This window comes from Manis pentadactyla, chromosome 3, assembly GCF_030020395.1.
Source record: "Manis pentadactyla isolate mManPen7 chromosome 3, mManPen7.hap1, whole genome shotgun sequence".
Lineage (NCBI taxonomy): Eukaryota > Metazoa > Chordata > Mammalia > Pholidota > Manidae > Manis > Manis pentadactyla.
In genome coordinates this window covers 170,725,256-170,748,384 of record NC_080021.1, presented here as the reverse complement: position 1 = coordinate 170,748,384, position 23,129 = coordinate 170,725,256, and the positions used below count along the sequence as shown (strand labels likewise).

General features: G+C 39.4%; 1 protein-coding gene across 2 annotated transcripts in view; it reads right to left on the bottom strand.

The window, feature by feature from the left end:
* The window catches only part of SH3GL2 (SH3 domain containing GRB2 like 2, endophilin A1), a 254,199-nt gene extending 233,925 nt beyond the window's left edge, over nt 1-20,274 (bottom strand). Inside the window, exon 1 of one of the 2 annotated variants that reach the window (XM_057498723.1) lies at nt 20,103-20,274. In XM_057498723.1, the coding sequence (XP_057354706.1) occupies nt 20,103-20,147 (45 nt within the window). In that variant the 5' untranslated portion in view covers nt 20,148-20,274. The remainder of the gene's footprint in view (nt 1-20,102) is intronic. The other variant, XM_036888155.2, reaches the window with a different exon arrangement.
* Nucleotides 20,275-23,129: the final 2,855 nt, after the last annotated feature.

The window sequence follows — 23,129 nt, the reverse complement described above, 5'->3', positions numbered from 1 at the left end:
GTACCCCTATTAACTACAGAACAAACAGATACCTTAAAATAGGACAAAAATAGCATTCCATGGCTTTATCATTAGCAAAATTATGCAGCTAGATTAGCCCTGTCTACAGTGTGTGGAGCTGCTACATAATTAATGCTTTATTAAACTGTTCTCTGAAGATCTGACTGGGGAAAGATCAGAATCTGAACCAGCTGTGCTATTAATATGACCTCTGAGAGAGCGGTGTGTGTGTGTGTATGTGTGTGTGTGTGCGTGCGCGCACATGCAGGTGGTTTATTTGAAATTCTCCTTTCAGTGTTATACTGTTATCTTTGATGCTGGTGTCTTTTATGCTCCTTTGTCTTAGATACTCTGTCTTTTAGGCTAAAGAATATAGGGCATTTAAGTAGAAACAGAAGAGTTTAAGAACAGTGATGCTTAAAAGGCTGTGTCTCTATTGAACACTGATCCAGTTCATCCAGGAAGGCTTTGTGCTATAGAATAAAACCCAGTATTCATGCAATTTTAATGAAAATGTCTCTGAACCCCATTTCCTTCCTTGTGTTTGACATTCTGTTCAGTATAGCCTGAATATTTCAAACATCCATAATATAATGGTTAGAAAGGCCAAGAAGTGGGAATAGCATTTAAAGGAGGTAAAAATAAGTGTTTTAAGAGTTTAAATACTTACAAAGGGAGAACAAAATATCTTTAAGTTTGATTTTATAAGCTAGAAAACTGTTTAAATTTAAAAATAATAATAAAGATACACATACAGGAAATATGTATTCTCATTTCCTAGTTTTCTTATCAAAAGGTATATGCTCATAGTTTGTATTTTTTTTAAAGAAATAACATCCACAAAAAATTAACAGAAATGAAACTTTCAAAAGCCTGCATATACAGACAATTATTAACATTATGAATCCTGTTTCAAACCTCCATCCAGCCACACGTTCAGACACAGGCCATGCCCACAATGTTATATATAGGTTCATGCTACGCATGCCTTGCTAAAATCTGTCCCCCATCCCCAAGTGTATCAGGGAAAGGTGTCCATGTGAACAGACATAGATTACATCATTTTTAATGGCCACATAAAACTTTACTGGGTGGTTGTACCAATATTTCACCACCATTTACACAGTGATGAATTCCGAACATTGTCTTTGTACATCTCCAAATTTCCTATTTGTGATAAATTCCAAGTGCCTTGATCAAAGGGAATTTACATATTGACACACATTGCCTAACGGGCTCCCAGAGAAGAGGAACCTTCAGGACATTAGAGTAACCCTTGTCCCCACACCCTTGCCAAAGCTGGGTTTTGTTCATTTTATTTTGTAGCTGTAGCTGCACATCTTAATCTCATTAGTCATTTTCATTATATTTAGGATGCTTTGGCTACTCAGAAGTTCTTCATTTTTATGTAGCAAAAATCAACCACCTTTATTCTACCGTCTATGTACATTCTCAATCATGTTCAGAAAGTATTTCTTCAGCTCGAGAGTCCATATTTTTCCTTTTACTACTTTACATTCTTTAACCTTCATACTTTCCAACCACCTAAAATTTATTTTAGTATTTAGTATGTTAGCGTTTAGCATTTAGCTCCAGGCTGATGGGATAGTGGGCACTCAACCTAAACACACATGTGCGACAGCAGAGCCACACATGGGCCTGTTCTGGGGACATTCCTGCATGCTGTCCCCTCAGCTGACAACTCCACAAAGGACATGTTTCTTCTCACCTTCAGCTTCTTAGTTAAAATATATATCCTCACAGAAACCCTTCATGACCACCCACTTATGAAAAGCCAGAGATATGGTCTTTGAAAAGAAAGAAAATGATGTAAATCATATTATACGATCTCATTTGTTCAACAGAAACTATTCCAGTTGGAGATGGTTTCCAAGACCCTAGTTTCAGTAACACACAAGAGGTAGCACTTTATCCTCAAGGCTATCCTCTCTAAAATAGGCATTATCTGTGAAACAATTACTTGTTTTTTCTTTAATTGAGGCACATATGATAAAATGCACAAACTTCAGTGTGCAGCTTGAATTCTGATATGTGTATACATTCATGTAATCACCTGTTCTTCTTTATGCATAAATAATTATACTTTTCCCATATCTAGAATTATGTTTGCTGGTAAGAGCTTCCCTGGCTGTACCTGATAAACAATGCTTAACCTTCTACATGCTGAAGGGAATGTGGTCTCTCTCCACAACACAATGTCAGGTATGACCTCCATGTCACAGCACCCTAGCATTTCTGTGTTGCACTTGTGACAGTGTCTAACTTCATATTGCATGATTGTTAGTCTATCTCCTACCCTACACTCCCAGTTCCATGAGAGCAGGGAATGGGTATTTTATTCACCTCTCTACACTCAGAAGTTATCACAGAGCCTGGCAGGTAATCGATTGAATGCCTACTGTTTGTAAGACAGATGGATGGCCAGAGAACAGTGTAAGGGAAAACCTGGCACTAAATCAGGACAGAGAGGCAAGGGTCACATCACGCCAGTCCCTGCAGCTCACTACTTAGGATTTTTGTCTTTGCTACCAGAAGCCACTGAAAGGTTTTAAGCACAGAAGTGGCAAGGGCATATTTGGGTTTTGAAAAGATCACTCTGACTAACATGTGACCTGACTGGAGGCAGGAGGGAATGCTGGGAAACTGAGAGTAGGTCAGAGGTTACAGTGGGATCAGGTGATAGCCAGTGAGGAGCAGTGGTCCATCTGAGGACCTTCCACAAAACTTCAAAAACTGATATTATGACAAGTGCCAATATTCCACAGGCATATATTTGACACCAGAAATGAAAATTCTAACAGACTAGTAACCTCACAATACAAAGTGTGAGACTGTACAATGTAGAAAGAAGTCATTATAATTGGGTAGTTATAAAGTCAAAATGGGAGTGTTAACTGGAATAAAGTCTATTCCTTAAAGAGGAGTCTTGGTGCTGAGCTATTTATCCAAGGGACATTAATGATAAACTATGAGAAGACAGCTCCTGTGTATTAAACATACTGAAAACAACATTAAATCAACACCACAAAGCCTAGAGGCTAAAGGCTTTGCACTGCCATATTTGTTACTCAACAGCATCATTTAGCTTCCTGAGAAAATAAATAAGTAAATAATATATTGAAGGCTTCTTTCCCACAATGTTAAAAAAAATCTTCAAATGCTTAATCTTCAATCCTCATAACATTCCTGAAAAACCTACTTGCACATTTTAAAGTTCTTTCTAATATAAGAAGGGAATGAGTTTCTGCTGATGAGGAAGCAGAACGCACAAGAAGTCTGGGCCAGATTAAACAAAATTCCTGCGAAAGCTTTGGGGAATTTACTAGGCCTTCACTTTCCCATATGTTAAATGGTTCAGTATCAATATGCCTTCTCCCTAGAGAGAGATACCATAGTAAAATAAGCATACACACACTACAAAATGTTAAGGTGTCACACCACATTCATCAACAAAGAGAGGAAAGTTAATATTGAGTTTTCCTGTTTGACATTAATGTTAGAGAAGCAATTATCTCCATAGTTACCATTTAGAGAGTCAAATCACCATTTCTCCAAGAAGATGCAGGTGGCCTAAAGGCACAGGAAAAGATGCTCAACATCACTAATCATCAGGGAAGTGAAAATCAAAACCACAACGTGGTATATCATCACACACCTGTTATAGTGGCTATTATCAAAAAGTCAAGGGATAAATGCTGCCGAGAATGTGGAGAAAAGAAAACCCTCATGCCCTGTTGGTGAGAATGTAAACTGGTGCAGCTACTCTGGAAAACACATGGAGGTTCCTCAAAAAATTTAAAATAGAGCTACCATATAATCCAGCTATTCCACCTCTGGGTATTCATTTGGAGAAAATGAAAACACTAACTTGAAAAACATATTCACTCCCGTGCTCATTGCAGCATTAATAATAATTGCCAAAATATGGAAGCAATCTAGGTGTACATCAGTGGATGAATGGATAAAGAAAATGGATAAATAAATATATCTATGTACATACATATACACACAATTGGATATTATTCAGCCATTAAAAGAAAGAATGAAACCTTGTCATCTACTACAAGGACAGATCTTGAGGACATTATGTTAGTGAAGTAAGTCAGAAAGAGAAAGACAAACACCATATGATTTCACTTATATGTGTAATCTAAAACAAAACAAACAAAAAACAAGCTCATAGATAAAGAGAACAGATAAGTTGTTGTCAGAGGTGAAGGTAGGGGTGGGAGAAATCGGTGAAGGGAATCAAAAGACACAAATGTCCAGTTATAAAATAAATTAGTTGTGGGGATGTAATGTAAAACGTGGCAACTATAGTTAATTTAAAAGAAAAAAGTCAAATCAGGATGACCTAATCTGACATACTGAATAAAGAACTTTTATTTGTCAGGGGACATTATTCAAAAGATCCTAACACTTACTTCAACATAGAAGTTAACATCGCTACTTAAAGAAACATACATCAAAAATAAGAACTTCTCAAAGAAAACTATTATTTATTTGATGTATGGGTAATCTAGAACAAATTTTTTTTTGTTTCTTTAAAAACATGGATGAAGAAGGGAAAAAAAGAAGAGAGGAGAGGGGGAGACAGGCAGGAGAATGCACTAATCAATTAAGTTTGGGAAACTTCATAACCTTAGAATTCTGCTTCAAGAATTCTGAGCATTTTCTGATGGTTAGGCACTGGAAAGGCCCACAGTATGGACACATGCTTAACTTCATTTGATCCAATATTACTGCAACTTACATATCTTTGCCCTCCCCCACTCCATGTTTTATCTATTAATAGAAGACTCTTTGGGTAGCAGTCCCTAAAGCTGAGGAGTTGTTTGGGGTTTGGTGGTGTGTTTTTTTAAAGTACTGTCTGTGCCCCTCCTCAGATCTAATTCAGACTCTCAAGTGGGAGGAACCAAGTATGATGCACAGCCAGGTTTGGAAACCACTGCACCAGCTTCAGTGGTTTTAAACCACTTGCAGAAATGCCAGGCTGGGGTCAGAATCACTACTAAATGAAGCATGAGGCAAAGGTAAAACACCTTCAAAATTACAATGTAAGAAAAAGTGAAGCAACTTAATCTATAGAAACAGACTAACACACACTTTTCCAGTCCCTAGGTAGTCTATAAATCAGACCTATGATTCCACAAGTCCACTCAGGAGCAAGAGGAAACTAATGTACTGATACACGTAAGAAACTGTCCTGCATAAAAAGTTTTTAAATAAAAATAACTTACTGAGTATCATATTAAAGCACATCTTAATAACCTGCCTTAAAAAACTTATAAATCAGACTCACACCTCCCCTTCCACCAGTCATGCTCAATTATGAGAGAAGTGTCCTGCAAAACCCTTCTACTCTTAAGAGAACCACCTAAGAAGGACACAGTACAGAACAGATAGGTAACAAAGTTCCATTATGTAACATCTACCTTAATTCAAAAATCACTCTTTTCACTTTTCATATTCATTAAATGTATTATCAGTGATATATTTAAATGTTGAAAACTACAAACACTTAAGAGGACTAAAACCTAAAACTCTGCAGCAAACAGAAGTATCAGTTTAGTACATTCTTCCATTAGATGCAGGAAAACAAATTTATTGAGGGAGTCTTAAAGTCTGTTTCTCAACTTATTAGTCAATATTGGCCCCAAATTTAAAGAGATTCTGCAGAGGCTGGAAAAACACACTTTACTCCAGAAATGACTTCACAACCTATTTGTCTCAGAGCTTGAAACATTTCTCATTGAAGTCATTAAAGCGTGCCAGGCCCCAGAGAACACCAAACCATCCATAAAACACACTTGTACCCAACCAGCAGCCACCCCCAGTGCTCCAGTTCATCTTGCCAGTCATGTCCTCTCTGGGAAGAAGCTGAAAGTGGTCTGGCCATCACATTACTGAGGCTATGTTCCTGGCAGTTGTTTTTCCATCTGTTATAGTTTGTTTAGGGTAAAAAGAAGGAGGCATCACTTTTCCATTCACAGCTTCATAAATTTAACATCTGTCCTCAAAAGAGAAGCCCATCAGCAGCTATTAACAGAATTTTGCATTCAAGTTCAAAGTGGATCGCTCAGAATGTCTCCAATCCTCTGGGTGATCTCCTCACTTCATTCTTCTTTGCTAGGATGACACTGCCTATAGGCCTTTTGCCAAGAAACTAAGAACTGACAGATACCCCTAGTATAAGTGCTAGAGAATGGGACTGAACATTTTGCACCAAATTACTGAGGAAATCTTGCAAAAGCACTCTTCTATACTACACAGATTCTAGCTGCCCTCTTTCCACTTATGTAAAACATGGAGCCAAAGCCATGACACTGGTTCCAAAGGATAAGACTAAGGACCTGGAGAAAAAACTTCATTTAAAAGGAATGCCAGAAAAAATAATTACCACCATTCTTATTTTTGAGGCTCCTGCACTTCTTAAAGAAACAGGAAAAGCAGCCATGCATTCAGAAGAAATCCAAGCAGCACAGTTTAATGTGGGGCTCTATGGAGGGCAAGGCAGATATTCTAACACTCTGAAGCTAAGCGCTTAATTAGGAAAACATTGATTTATAATTCTAGAATTTGGCTGGAAACCTGGGTTTGCTCCCCACCCCAAAGATGGCTTATGAGATTATTCTATACCTGTTTTCAATTTAACCTGAGGAAGTGGGGATGGGAATAAGAAGTAAAGATGGTGATGCAAAAAGAAACTTTAGTGACAGATATAATAATTTAAAAATATGAGGAAGAAAATGTAGAAACACAGACTGCTCATCCATAAGCCCAAAGACCAGAAAAAAAATCACTGTTTAAATGTTAATTTCAGAAATACTCTAATAGCAATAGCACAGTGCCTAGCATATAAGTTTTCAGTGTATATTAGCTACTATTATAGCTCTTTTATTCCAGTAGTAAGCCAACTGCTTATGGCCTGCTTTTTTACTTAGCAATAATCATGATAATTCCCTATACCAATAAATACTCCCCCATGGATAAAATGACTATAAATATCCATAATACAGACATATCATGATTTACTTCCCCATCCCATACCACTTGATATTTATATTGCCTCCAAATTTTCACTGCAATAACTACTAAAGTCAACAACCGTAACCAGGTTTTGGTGTTTGTACATTTATTTTTGGTGGATAGAATCCTAAAAACAGAATTACAAGGAAGAGAACTGCTGATCTCCAGAAGTGTTTCAACAGCTTACACTCCCACCATCAAATGAGAACCCATGTTCTCACAGCCTTGCTAACTCAGAGTATTATCACCCTTTTAATATATGCTAACTTAAACAATGAAAAATGTCAGATATCACTGTTCTTTTTCCATGATTTTTACATTTGTATCCTGGCCACTTATACTTCTTTCACCTACTGCCTTTCTGTATTCTTTGTTATTTTTCTCTTAAGGTATTCATCTTTATCTTACTGATTACTAAATGCTTTTAGATATATCTTAGTTTGACATTTAAAACTGGAATAGGACTCATAGTTGAAGACTATTGCCAGTTCCTGACTCTGAAACACCCTGGCTCTGCCACAGAAGTTTTAAGACCTTGGCCAACTTAAGCCCTCTGCATTTCCGTTTCCTTATCTGTAAAATGGGGATAATAATGCTGTAACCTCATAGGGCTGTTAGAGGTAGTTAATAAGTTAAAACAGTGCCTAGCCATGCTTTCCATTTTACAAATATGGAAGCTTATTTTAAATTTACAAATTTATAATTTTATGAGGGCATGCTTTAACTTTTAACTAAAATATATATATACAATGTATTTCAAGCAGAACTAAACAATTAGAAAATACATGCATAGGATAACCCCTTTTAAATATATATAAATATGGATAATTAAAACAAACAGGAAAAGGTATGTTCATTCAACAAACATCAACCACAAGCTCACTATGGACAGAACAGGCACTGGGGGCACAATGCAGCACAGAATAGACAAGGTCCCTTTATACCCACGCTGGAGTGAACCAACAAGGAAAGAACAGAATGCTCGCAGTACAGTGGGCCAAGTGCTACACTTAAGTGTAATGGGCAATTTTCATTTTACAATTTGACCAAGTAAGGGAAAGGTAAATCTGCCCCAGAAAATATCAAACTGAGATGTAAAAAGGAGTAGTGATTAGTCATGTATAAAGGAGAAGGGAGGAAAACAGATTTCCACAAAGATGACAGTATGGTACAAAGGCATTAAGGGCAAGTTAGTCTGTGTGGTACAAAGTAAAGATGTAAAATATAATCAGCATAAGTGTAAAAGATAATCCCACATATAAAGAGCTGTGAGAGATGGGACTTGACTGGTAAACAGGGGTCAGCTCATACTCCAAACTCCTTAATGGGACTCATAAGGGCTTTATGCCCGGAGCCGTAATGAGCCACTAAAGAGTCTTTAGCAGATGAGACATACCATGATTTACTTCCCCATCCCATACCACTTGATATTTATATTGTCTCCAACTTTTCACTGCAATAACTACTAAAGTCAACAACCGTAACCAAGTTTAAAAGATAATCCCACTTATAAAGAGCTGTGAGAGATGGTACTCAACTTATGCTTATGGTGAAATGAATCAAATTAGATTTGCTCTTCAGAAAGATCACTATAGCTACACTTAGATAATGAATCAGAAGGGAACAAGAACAAAGCATAAAATGTCAGAATCTAGACTCATGCCCAAGACCATATAAACTCAGGAATTGCAGGAGTTGAAATCAAGTGACTAGCAACCTGACCGAGGTCCTACAGGCCCTCAGAAAGGGAAAACTAAGAAATGTGAAGACTCTGAGTTTCCATTCCTGGGCTCCCATTGATCATATTCTACACAGCTGAATGATGCATGTTCTTCCACCTTTCCTAAATGATTTCTAGAGCTTCTCTTGAAAGTGCAACTCTGCCTTCCTTCTGAACATTAGGCACAGGACAGATGACTCAGTGCTGCTCTAAACAAATAGCCTTCCCTTTTAGATACATAATCAAATCCCCTGGCGTGGGTGGAAAATTAATTCCTTGATGGACAGAAAATGGTCAACCATTTATACTGTCAAAATGTTGCAGGAGGCATGTTTTGAAAATACAGTTGGTGCAGACTTGTGTCCTCAATAAGGATAACATTTTTTCTATTCTTCCACTCATTCAGACTTAATGAAGGAAAAGTCTCAGTGTATTATTAGTATCTCTACTGTCTGTCTAACATTTGTTAATCTCATTTTAATAAAAGCAGAATAAACTTCAAGCTCACAGATTTACTCAAGCATGAGTATCTAGGACTTAACTTTTTTTTGCATGACCATTTCCTATACCTCTATTTACGATAAATGATAGTGTTTTTTCCATTTGTGAAAGTGATATGATGATTCATTTTTAAATTAAGTTTAAGTCAGTTACTTAAAGAGGAATACAGATGCCCAAAAGTCATGAGGTAAAACTGAATGACAAATCTGGGAAACAGTCAAATTAATGCATCATAACCACATGGAAAAAGCCTGCAGAAATTCTGCCTAAATTTTCTTGGTGATTCATGGCAGCAACCAGTAGACACAGTGACATCAGACACCAAGAATTTAATGTTATAAATGGCAAGCCAATACATATCACATGATATCATTATAACTCATTGCCTCATAAAAGTAGTGTAACAGTCATCAAATTTAGACAAATGCATTGATGTAAAGATTTTATGATAAGCTTTCTGCTTAGGACACATCCTTTCCCATAAGATGCTTATGGTGAATGAATCAAAGTGCTTTACAAGTATACATCTTGACACACAGAAAGTAGCTGAAAAAGCTTATAAAAAATGAATTACATGCATCTTAATGATCATTGGTTGAGCAATTTAAATTTTATAATGATAAGCTTTCCCTGCTTCTGTTGGAGCTAGGAAAAAAGGAGTTTTCCATATTAACCAACATTTATAGAAGAAACAGATGATGCGGACTATTAGTAACTCTTTCAAAGATTTGGGCTGGGTTGAACGCGAAGGTAACGACCAAAAGAAAAAAAATGGAAACAAATCTAAAGATTTAGGATTTGCAAGCTCTAACGGGACCAAAGATGTGAAAGCAGTGAATGAGATGAACAGAAAAGAGCTTAAAAGAAAACAGCTTTATGTTTGTTAAACTTAATTAAAAAGTGGAACATGAGACAGAACTCAAGTGCAAGGTAACAGGATATTAACTTTCATTAATAAAATCTTGATGACAGTAATGATGTGGAACACCTACAGAAAGCACTGCCTTCTGTTAGTCCACAAATACCAGGAACTGCAAAGAGTTTGGTTGGTGGGTCCTTTTGCTCAGAAGTAGCCATTTAAGCAATTTAATGAGTAATATAAACATGGCCAGCAAGCCACTGTACACAGCATTCACTCAACATAAAGCAGCACACAGGGCTCACCTCAGTGAGCAGCCAGTGCAGAGAATGTTGAGGGTGTAAAGCCGTACCAACTCTGTAATCAATCCCAGGATTCCCCACCTTTGGGTCACTTCATCACTCAGCCCCAGGACTGTGCCTGACTGTCCTCACCCCAGCCAACCTGCTAGGCTGACACCAAGTCCTTGGAGGGCATCTCAGAGTGCTAGACCTCATCCTTTCCAAAATACGTCTGGTCCTGTTCATCAGCTGCAGAAAACCATCAGGGCTATGGATCCAGAAGTCACGTCAAAGAGCACAGTGTGAACACATCACAGACAAAAATCACAAAGGGTGCTACAAGCCATCTGCAATCCTCAACAACTTAATGAACAACTTCAAAGGACCATGTAGCTGTCTGGAGTGCCCATACTAGATAAGGGCATTTCACTGTGGCTATGTTGGCATGAGCCTTCTACAAGCACAGAAATAGATGGAGGGTGAACAGTCAACCACTCTACTCTCACTTGTAAAAATCCTTGATGCTTTGTGGAAGATTAGTAATTCAACAAACTCCTCAATGTTCTACTGTCTCTCCATTCCAAGGTCAATGAAACTGTCAGTGTTCTAGCAGCCCACAAGTCTAGCAGATTGCTCAGAAAGTAGTTAACAGTTTCAGTGTTCAAAACTGACCAGGGACAACAAAAAGAAACTTGTGTTTTAACAGAGAAAAATATCTAATTTAACCATTATTAGAGTGGGAAAAAAATCTGTAAAATATAAAATTTATTTTTAAGGTTATATGGAACAATAACCCTTATGTAGTATGAAAAGATTAATTTAGCAAATGAAACTTAAATTTTATGTGTGTGTATATTGTGTATATATGCATACACACAAATGAATGTGTTATAGAGACAAGGGATGGCAGAGACTTCTAGCTTTTTACCAGTATCCACTTCTACATGCTGGGTACACTGTCAGGCGACAGTTTCCAGCCTCATCTCTTCTTCCCTTGCACTTAGGTATTCCAAGGTTTGGCCATGTTACAAACCTGAACATAAACAGGAGTGACTGTTCCTTCTATTAGTTTTCTCTTGTTATACAACAAATTACCACAATTTTAACAATTTAAAATAACAGCCATTTATTATTGGATGTGATTTTTTTGTACATTAAAAAGCTTAGGAAGATTGTCCATGTGTGCCTCACAAGCACTGTATCTTGACACAAAGATATTTCTTAGCATTATAGAACTCCAATTAGGATCTGTGGGGAAAGTTCAGTTTGAATTATAAGAAAGATATTTATATTTCTTTCAGATATCATAATTCAGATAACATAATTAATGTTCTGTAGGTCAAAAGTCTGGGCCATCTTGACTGGGCTCTCTGCTCAGGATCTCACAAGATCAAAACCAAGGTAAAAGCTGCACTGGGCTCTTACAGAGGCTCAGGGAAGGACTCTCTGCCATTCAGGTCAGTAGCAGAATCCAGTTCTTCAAGGCTGCGCGTCAGGTCCCTGTTCCTGGCTGGCTGTCATCCAAGGGCAGAGCCGTCTGCCCCTAGAGGCTGAGCACATTCCTACTCACATGGCCCCTCCCTCTTTACACAGCATTAATGTATCCACAGTCTTTCTCATACTTTCAGTTACTCTGATTTCCCCTTCCACCACCAGCCAGAGAAAATGCTCTTTTGAAGAACTCATGTGATCAGTGTAACCTCAATGGTATAATCTCCCTTTTGTCATATAAAATAACAATCTCAGGAGGGACATCTTTCCAAGTGACAGGTTGATCCACACTCAGACAAGAAGGGACAACACAAGAGGGAGGGTCACTGACAATCTCAGCATTCTGCCTAACACATTCCTCTTCCAGAGCTGGCCCATGAAAATCTCCCATGCTGGCTCCAACATACTCTTTCCCTCTGGCAGTCTTGGAAACCACTTGCTAAAGATGGCAGAACCCCGGTCATCCTTGATCCCTGAAGCAAGGAGCAGGAAAAAAGAATGAAAAAGCCTTTGTACAACAAAGATCCATTATGACCTCTGGGTTAAACCAAAACATTAGACCCTTACACAAAATTCCAATTAACACAACTTAACCTACTGGTTGAAAACTAGATTAAAAAAAAAAAAGATCCACTGGATCCAGTGGAATCCAGAAAGATTCCATTGAGGTTATTGGCAAATAGAACTGATACAAAGAAAACGGATCACAAGTCTCCTAAGTTTCAGTAGGAATTCTGAAGGAATGAGTTCTTCCCAGATTGCAGAACAGGGTAACACCAAAGAACTGCCCTTCCAGAGGACTGGAGACTTCACAGTGCTTACCCAGAACGCAGCGTTGCTGTGTGAACAATAACGGCCATAACTCCCATTCTTTCTTTTCCCAAACAGAGGTCTTCACTGTGGATGTGATTTCTTTGTACATTAAAAAGCATAGGCCTGATCATCTACATTTGCTTTCTTACAGCACTAAACTATGTTTTCTACCTTTATCTTGCATCTACCTACCAGTTCAGCATTTTATTTAAAATAATAATAATAATAATAATAAGGGAGAAATGTGGGATTCACATATAAATCAAGTATAAAAATCAAACGAATATTCATATTTGACCTGATTGTTTATAGTTCATAATGCGTGATCAAAACTGAAAGTTGCTCTGATGACTGCCCTTGTACTGTTCACCATGTAAGAACTTATTCACTATGTAAGAATTTGTTCACCATGTAAGAACTTGTTCGTTGTGCTTCAGAAGATCGGAGACTGATGAGAATTAGGCTTGGGGTGGATTAATGATTGTGCATTGAGTCCCCTGTACAGAATTTTATTGTTGTTAACTGTTAACAACCATTTGATCAATAAATGAGAGATGCCCTCTCAAAAAAAAAAAATCACTTTAACTGAAAGTCTAAAAGTCAATATTTTTTGGATTATGTCTTCACTTTGGAAACTGTATTCGTTTTTTAATATCAAATGTGTACAACAGAAAGGGGATATGTGATAAGAAAATAAAATTTTAAACTAAAAAAAAAATATCTACTATCTACTCCCCATTATTTTATTTTTTAAAATAGTGCAATCCATTTTCCAAACAAAATCATATGTAGAACTACAACCTATATATTAAATAAGAGGGAGTTTTTTAGCAATTGGAAGGAGGCTTTGAGGCACCTGAAGCCTTAGTACTTAACTTTCCTATCACCTATAGCAACCCCAAATACATCACCCCCAAAAGAAAGTCCATATCCATTAGCAGTTAATCCTTATTCCCTACTTCACTCCCAGCCCTAGGCAAGTACTAACATTTCTCTGAATGTATAGATTAACGTGTTCTGGAATTTTATATAAATGAACTCATACAATGAAAAAAAAAAAAAAGCATAGGAAGACTGTCCCTGTGTGCTTCACAAGGACTGTACCTTGACACAGAGATATCTTAGTGTTACAGAACTCCAATTAGGGTCTATGGGTAAAGTTCAGCATGAATTATAAGATATTTATATTTCTTTCAGATATAATTCATATGGGGTCTAGTGGTCCTTCAGAGATCTACACATCTAAGCAAACCACTTAGGAAATCGGTGGTCATCAAGAATTATAGAAAGCTTCTCCATAGTTATCTGTACCATATACGATTTGACCTGAAAGACAGGGTGGAGGTGGGAGGTTGAGAAGGAGGTTAGAGTAAAGCAACTAGAACATCATATTCTCAATTTAGAAGCTGTACTAAATGAAAAAATTTCATAAATAGTAGGGTTATGTCCTCAAGTACCAGATTCAGCTGTTGATTTAGTATCATTTGAAAATATTCTGTTGATAGTCTACAAGAACTCATGAAAGGGTCTCACAGTACATGACATTTTAACAGGCATAGCTAATAGCTTCTTTGTCTTTATTACCCATTACAGACTATATAAATAACTTTTAAACATTTGGGTTCCCAAGTGACTAGAGCAATAAAGAAAATCTAAAAAAAAAAAATTGAGAAAGCTGTACTGTAAAATTTTTAGACTTCATATTTTGTCTCATGCTGCTTCAACATCCTCATCCCCCCAAGCTGTGAGCACACTTACCCAGATGACCGAGTGCACCAGTGTGACAAGGGAGTCCTACCCAAGGTCCCTTCTCTGCCACCCCTGACCATGACCTACTAACATTCAGATGCACCAAAGAAATCTCCCCCTGCCTTTTCTGGGGTGCTCTACCCTAACCCCCAAGAAAGGCACTTGCCCCCCAGGCAGGCTCTCTCATGCATCGCCACCTGGCTGGCTAAGCCGGCTCCCTTGGTCCTCCTCCCAGGTGGTACCCATCGGTGTGCAGTGACTTTGTCTCTCTAGGGCCTCTAGTTATAATCAGCTGTTTCCTGAGCCTCTCCTCTGTCTCCTCTTGCGGCCACACAAAACTGGTCATCACATAAAAGAACAGGAGACAAAGGACTAAAAGATCAGATAGAGGGAAAAAAAGGAAGTCAAGGAAATCCTTTGATTTCTTAACCCCCAGTATCCTACACACACAGCAGGCCTTAACCTCTGAAGTACTGCACATCCTCAAGAAAGCTCCACCACTTAAACCCCTGGAGTGTTCTTAAACCCCCTTGCTGAATACTCATCATGCAGTTATCCGTGGTCATCCCTTCTCTCCAATCCCTCAGGCTTCCCACTCTAAAGAAAGCCCTAGGGTGACCAGGTGCCCGGGGAATCTGTATACAGCACAGCAAGCTTAGCAGAATGGAATCTGCTCTGCAAGCTTAAACCCCTCCCTCCGACAGTGACACTTCTCAGAATGGTCACCATTTTCCCCAACCAAGTCTTGCCAGTTTCAAGGGTATTTCTAATTAATTTGGAAGGTACTTCAAAAGTTTCCAAGTAGATTAAAACCAACACTCATATAAACTCATCTTAAAACATAAAAGAATAACTGTTTGGGGCAAACCTTGCAAAATATTACTGTTCAACAACAGAAACCTTGATCAAGAGCCTCAGGCTCAAAGAAAATTATTTTCATTCACCAGTTTCATTTCAAACACCCCACAGGCCTGTTTCTCAAGTATATCAGTAAGTTAACAACCTTTTTTTTAAATGTGGTTCAAGTTATCCTTATTACGCAATCATGGCACTCTCACAGACACGATCTCATTCAATCCTGACACCTCTGGAAGGTTTTCTTATATTTGATTGTCCCGAAATTAGTTCAGAGAAGGCTGCATTTTTGATCACACACTCTAATGCCCAGTAGTAGGATGAATGAAGTGATAGTTATTTTAAGAATCACCCCATTCCCTCCCGATGACATGATCAATGCATTTTTACTTTGGATGTCAGGGGGCAGACAGGGATTATGAATTCCTTTAAGAAGCTGGTGATAGGCTATGGACCTATCCCTCAGAAAAATGCACATATAAAATGCAGTATGTTATTTTAGAAAATATATAGGCCCTCTGCAGCGTACCATGGACCCAAGCTAAGAACCTGATGAAGTGTGCAGAAATAGGAACACTGTGTCAACCAATAAGCCATACCTGAGATTTTGAAGGCAGCAGAAACTGTACTGATTATAGCAGACAGTTGTGGAACTGAGAACCTCACTTAAAGCCATAACTAATTATATATTTAATTAAATACTTTAACAAGTTTTAAGTCTCACCAAATCAACAAATACACAACAGATTTATGAGATTTATGCAACGTTCTTCAGAGCAAAGCATCTATATAAAATACATCATTTTAAATGTGATTAAAGCATGAAAAAATTAGTTAAAACAGAAAGGTATAAAATACCAATGTAATTAAATTTCTCCAGTTGATGAGTCTGAGTGGGACAACAATCACAACACCCAGCTTAAGCAAATATGAGTCATCATTTTTTTAAAAACAGGAAATACAGTCTATAATAGATATAATATATCCTAACCAAACTCATTAAAAAGAAGAAAGCATATCTCATTCAATGTAACAGAAAGTTATTTACAGACTGAACTGTCTTTTTAAGTGTTGAATCAAATATAATATTTAGAAGAACACTGTGGTGAATCCTTTTATGTAAATAATGGCTATTACAGGTTGAATTATGCCCCTTCCCAAACAGCAGAAGCTGCATATATTGAAGTTTCATACCCTAGTATCTCAGAAAGTGACCTTATTTGGAAATAGGGTCAATGTGGATATAATTACTTAAGTTGAGTAAAGTAGGCCCCCAAATCCAAAATAGCTGGTGTCTGCAGAAAAAGGGGAAACTTGGACACATATGACAGACAAGGACACCACCACATGAACATGAAGGCAGAGATCAGGACGACATGTCTACACATCAAGAAACGTCAAAGATTGCCAACAAATCCCCAGAAGCTAGGACGGAGGCCTCGAACAGATTCTTGCCTCATGCCTTCAGAGGGAACATGAAGGTACTGACGCTTTCCTCAAGCCGCCATAAGTGAGATAATTACTTTCTGTTGTTTAAAATACTAAGTTCATGATACTTTGTTACGGCAGGCCTAAGGAACTAATAGAATGACCTAATTAATTTTGCTCTGTAACAAAACTTTCACATTTTACTATAAAGGGAGATGTATCACATCAAATGCTAGTAGTTTTTTTAAAAAGGTACAGATTTTGTAAGAACAGCATATTACTAACTGGAACCAGACAGCTTTTTTTCCACCTAATCTGCCACCAGTTTAAACCAGTATGTGAAAAAATTTACGATACTCTGGCTAAAATGAAATCTCAGTATGAATAAAACTCACTAAAAGAATAATACATGCTCATCTGCCTTATTCACAGTTTTTTTTAAGAAGTACCTTATTCTAATTGCAAGGTAAATAATATCTTTATGGACAATAAAGTAATAAAATATATTCAAGTAAAAAGATAATCAATTTTTGCTATTTTAATATATTATCAGGCTGAAGGGCTTTTCCATTTTAATAAATTGCATTTGGCAAAAGCATTTTTTTATCTTAAAATATCAGAGATATTGAAAATAACTGTCAGCAAGAAAGTAGAAACAATCAGCTCTAAATCAAGAGATGAGTTGTGACACATTTAATATCACCTTTCAGTAACATAAGTAAAAAACTCAATTTCATAGAAACAAGAGAAATGTTTGCCAGAAGGGAGACTTTCTACTTTGAACATAGGCTAAACAATCCAGCATATGTGTTATTAAAAGGAAATAATTCCAGGTCACAGACAACAGAGATGGGGGGTCAAACCCTAACCTTTCGCATTCCAAAGCCAATATTCAATCTGTCTTTTAGGGCACCAAGATTTGCAAAAGAAGTCCTTAGATTGAAAGTGAAAAAAAAAGATGCAGTGCTGGTAAATTCAGGGCTGAGGTCTGCTTTAAGGAAGTAACAAGTACCTGAAATGTAAAAGGTACAGGAACCTGATCTTATCTATGACTTCCTCTAGATAAGATCAGGTTCACTGAACTGTATGGGAAAAATGGCATAAAGAGTAGGACATGGCTATTTCCCCTATTATCTTTGTCACATTTAAATTAGCACTGGCTTTACACACCCTTCAAAATACACATACATGCGCTAGAAAAAATAACCTTTGCCTTGGGCTTTCTAAGATTGTGCTACATTAAGGTATAAATAAGAGTGTGTGTTGCTTCCCTTTAAAATGAAAGGCTTTTCAGTAAGAAGAAAATGATGCAGTGATTCTGCATCTGGATTCAGTGACAAATACTAATTTTATCTCATCACAAACAGACCTCCGATCATCTAAGAAGTTCTTTAGTGCCTTAATTCCAATTTTTTATCCTGAATTTCAGAGCTACATATAATTTCAGGATTTAACTGAAATGGGGGACATGGGTATTATTGTTTTGTTAGGATAGCAAAGCTAAAAATTCTGGCTTGTATAATTTCCTCATGTCTTATTATTACTAATATAAGGGACAGTATTTTATACTAGTAAGATTATCCCTAACGTTAATAGCATTTACTGAACACTTTTTATGTCTGTTCTTTACAACTGTTTATCTTTATATCAGTTCTAAGAAGTGGAATTAATCCTCATTTTAGCAAGGACAGATTCAAAAGTTAAATAACTTGCTCAAGGTCACAGAGATGGGGTCAAGCCCTAACCTTTCCCACTGCAAAGCCAATACTCAATCTGTCTTTTAGGGCACCAAGATTTGCAAAAGAAGTCCTTAGATTGAAAGTGAAAAAAGGATGTAATGTTGGTAAATTCAGGGCTGAGGTCTGCTTGAGGGAAATGACAAGCACCTGAAATGTAAAAAGTTAGGTAGGAACTTGAAAGAAGTTCTTCCTGAGAATTTATGGGTAGCACATATGCCAGTTATGTAAACCTGAAGGAATCGGAAGTAGAAAGTTATCAGAGGTCTGCCAACAATGTGTTCATATTTACAAACATTCTGGCAGAGAAGTCTCAGAAATTTGAAAAGCTGAAATAATTACATTAATGGGCATTTTACTGAAATTGCCTCAGTTTTCTGAATTTTCCAAACTGACAGATATAACTGATTCTATAAAGGCTATTCTGTGGTGATAGAGATGGCATATGGGCCACAAGAGATTAATTTCATGCTGCATCTAACCCCCTAACTTAACCAAGCTTCTGTACTACACAACTCTCACGTTTTCTGAATGTGGTTTATAATAGGACTGTTATTATGGACGCTTGGGAAAAGCTTCACTACTTCTGAAAAATTAAGAGAAACTCAGTAGTAAGATTAATTTATGAAAAAATATTTAAAGTGAAATTGGGAGAAATATATAAGGAAATCAACTAAGTCTTTAGCTAAAGATCCCTTAAACTAGAGCTGTTTCAGAAGGGTGAAAAAGAAATTTTTCTTTAAGTAACCATACTGAATATACAAGAAATAATTCACATTATAGGCATTCGTTTATTTTTCCCTATGTAAAAATCTTCAACAAAGCCCAATGACATTTCAATTATTATAATCTAATTCAAATAAATTGTGTGATAATCACATCTTACTAACCTCACAGAGAAAGATGGGCACATTCAAGATGTAAAAGGCTCACTAAATATAATACTTTAAAATACATGATGATTTGGTCAAGCCTGCGAAACCTACGGGAAGTTTTTAAGACAAGTAGACTGCTAGTCAAGCCTTGGCCTCGAAGGAGTTTGACCACCGCAGTTCTCCGAGGAAAAGTTAAATGTATGAGCTCTCCAGAAGGAAGCCCCATCTTTCCACTCCTGTGGAGTCTGGGGACAACATGGACGGACGGATTCGGAAACCACAGTGCAAAGAGCGCCAACCGAAGACCTCTCCGCAGCCACCCCCGGTGCGGGCCCCGCTCGTGCCTGCACATCCCGGGAGCAGGGCGCACCGACACCGCAAGGTCACGGGTAAGAGGCGACTTTACGTAATCTCCCGCCGCGCCGCCCGGGCACCTGCGCTCCGGCGCGGCGAGGCCGCTGCGGTCACCTCCCTGCCGCACCCGCGCGTGGCGATGCGGGGGCAACGCGCAGGGCGACCAGGGTGGACTCCAGGGACTCGCCGGCGCCCGCAGCGCCGCACCGAGCCGGGGGCAGGGAGCTGGGGTGGGCTCCCAGACGCCGCAGCCAACCGGGTGGGTGGGGCCCCGCGGGACACCGCCGGGACGAGCTCGGCGCGGGCCGGGGCCGGGGTCCCCACGCTCCGGGCCGGCAGCAAGCGACTCCGCCCGGGACCGCCCCGCGGCGCACCTGTCACGCGCCTTACCTGAGTGGCTTTATGGAACTGCTTCTTGAGCCCAGCCACCGACATGGTGCGGGAGGACACGCGGACGACTGCGGACGCGGAAAAGCGGCGGCGGCCGGTGCGGGAGGGCCGAGCGGGGCGGCGCGCTCGCCGGGCCGCCGCTCGTCGTGCCGCCGCCGGGGCTGTGGGCGCGGGGGCGCTGAGCGGCGCGGGACGCGGCCTCGTGCGGAGAGACACCCTGACGTCAGGGGCGGGTGATGCGGCCTCTTAAAGGGGACGCGGGAAGCTCCGCCCGGGAGCAGGGCCGGTGGGACAGGTGCTGCTGCACGCGCCACCTGTGCGCCCGCGCCCCCGGGGGAACTGGCTGCGGGCGCCCGCGGGCCAGCTGCTGGTTAGAAGGCGAAGGGCGTTCTCCCGCCCGGCGAGGGCCGTTTGTGCCCCTGCGGACTGCGGACCGGTTGCTGCAGTGTGGCAGCTCCGGCACCCGCACGGCTCAGGTGACCTGCTCTGGTTCCAGGTAGCCGCTGCGGCGCTGCCTGCACCTTGCCCGCCTGCCCCTTGAACTCTGCCTCCGCAGCCTAGAAAGGAGGCGTTCTACCTGGGGTAATGAATAAGTCATCGCTCCTTTTCTGCCTCACCCCTGCTCGGTTGGTCAGAGAAAACATTTCTCTGCCCTTGTTTCAATATCCCTTAAACCTACATAACGTTAGGGAAAGCCACCAATGCTTTTTTTTTTTGTCTGATACAATTTAACGACTTAAAGAAGAAAATAGCATTTAATCCTATGTTTACAGACGTGGAAAAGCCCGAATATGAACTTGGCGTTCACTTATGATGGTGGATATAGGATTTTCAATCTAAGCATTATGTAATGTGGAAAAACATGATACTAAGTTGTGCAATACATGTGTAACGACGTATATACAGTTGGGCTAAAGCGAAATTCTGATGGAATCATATTGGTAGCAGAGCAGCACTACATGTCTTCTGTGTTCTGGTAATTAACCACTTCCTCTGCTTTTTCTAGGACTGAGGAACACATGAGAAATAACTTGACACTCTCCCTATGTGAAGACCAAAGTTACAAGAAGGCAGAGTGACAGAAGCCAAGATAAGGGACATTGCCAAGGGTGAATGAGGAAAGAGCACGGCAGAATGGGAGTTCTAGGAATACCTTTCACTGCCTCCGCAACCCCTGCTGCCTGGAAGGAACCACAGACCCTATGACCCACATGTATTGTATTTTTTGTTAGATGTCCAAGAAGCAATTTGCCTGTTTTATTCTTACAAAAGCCTCACTGAAATTTGGGAAAGTGTATTCTTTTTTGCATTCTCACTAAAGCAGTGAGCAACTCAGCCCCCAGGCCTGAGAATCAGAGGGAATGGTGGCTCCAGGCACTGACCATCATACCCTGACCTCTTACCCTTTATTTTCCTTACCAGCTAGACAGGATGAAGAGTCAGCTCTAGTGATTTATACGGAATACTAAAGGACTATCTCTGCCTCAGAGAAACATCAGATAGGGAAAGACGGAAGTCCTGCCATAGATAGGTTGGGCTGCCGATCCATCAAGAGTTCAGGACAAACTTAAAGTGACTTCACTGAAGTTGCAGGAGGTGGTACACCTAGGGCACATTCCCCACCCCTATAAGGCCCCCAAGGGGGATTACCAGATTCTTGACATTACGAAGCTCTGCATTAGTTTGCGCTTACTGCATGAGTAGGTGGGGCTCTAGACAAGAGAGATTTGGGAGTTAGTGTTACAATGACTGTTTTGGTACCCTAACAGTCTGGTGACTCCTGCATTTACACATGCACACACATCACACACACTCAAGAATAACTATTTTAAAATGCTAATAATGGCTGTGCTGCTTGAGCAGTTCTCAAACTTCAGCATGCAAAAGGATTCCCTAGAGGACTTGTTAAAGCACAAATTGTCGTAACATCCCCAGTTACCAGTTCACCAGGTCTGGGTGGGGCCCAAGAATGTTCATTTCTAACAAGTTTCCAGGTGATGCTAATGCTCTGGTCTGGGGACCACATTTTGAAAACCACTGGGGTAGAGACATTAGGAGTGAACTTTTTTCTGTCTACTCCCAGTTTTTAAAATGTTTTTGCATTACTTTAATAACTGAAAATGTATTTTATAGTTCATTTTCCCCACTTGCCCTGTGACCTAAACAATGGAATACTGTCATTGAAGGATGGGCTCTGGGTGAAGCTGCTGAGAGAGCAACTAATCTACCAAGCAGAGGGCCTGGGAATCATGAGCTCTGGTCTCTAACTGTGAAAGGTGTGAAACGGGAGCCTGAGAAATTTTCTCAGGATTTTGAATACTTGATTGAACAGTAAGTTAAACATAAACAAGTCTCTCTTTCCCTGGTTCTTCATCCACCATGTTAGAAGGCTTATCCTGTTATACTTCAAGGAACTATCTTGGTAGGAAAGACTTTAAATCCTTTTGAAATCTTGGTTAACTCTCCCAGGTATCCCCTGGATCTTATGTAAATCCAGTATTATTTTTAAAGCCACAATTTCTACCTATAAAGACCTTTGAGATGTTAAGTTTGAAAGAGATTTGTTGAGCTTCTCCTACTAACAGGCATCATGTGTTGGGGGATGGTAAGGCTAGATACCTAGATGTTTATGGACTGGTTCTTAAACCCCAAAGAGTTTACAGTCCAGTAACTCAGAAAATCCTTCTTTTAGATATTTATTATGAGTCAAATTCAGAGGAACAAAGGCAGCAGACCCTGAAAAATGCTAAACGTGAGTGCCCTCTTAGGTTGCAAAAGAGCCGCTACAGAGAAATGCAGAAGCACAAAGCAGGGAAAGGAGCATCAAAGGTCCATGAGGAAGAACTTTGTTTAATAAAACGTTGTTGTAATTCAACATGCTGCCCTCTTCTCTCTTGAGATCAAATTAATGTAAAATGCTAAATAAACCTGGATCTGCTCAGGAAAGGTCCAATTAAATGAACCCCACACACAGCACCACCTCACTAATCGGACATAGCAATAACTCCATCACATCATTCATGCCCT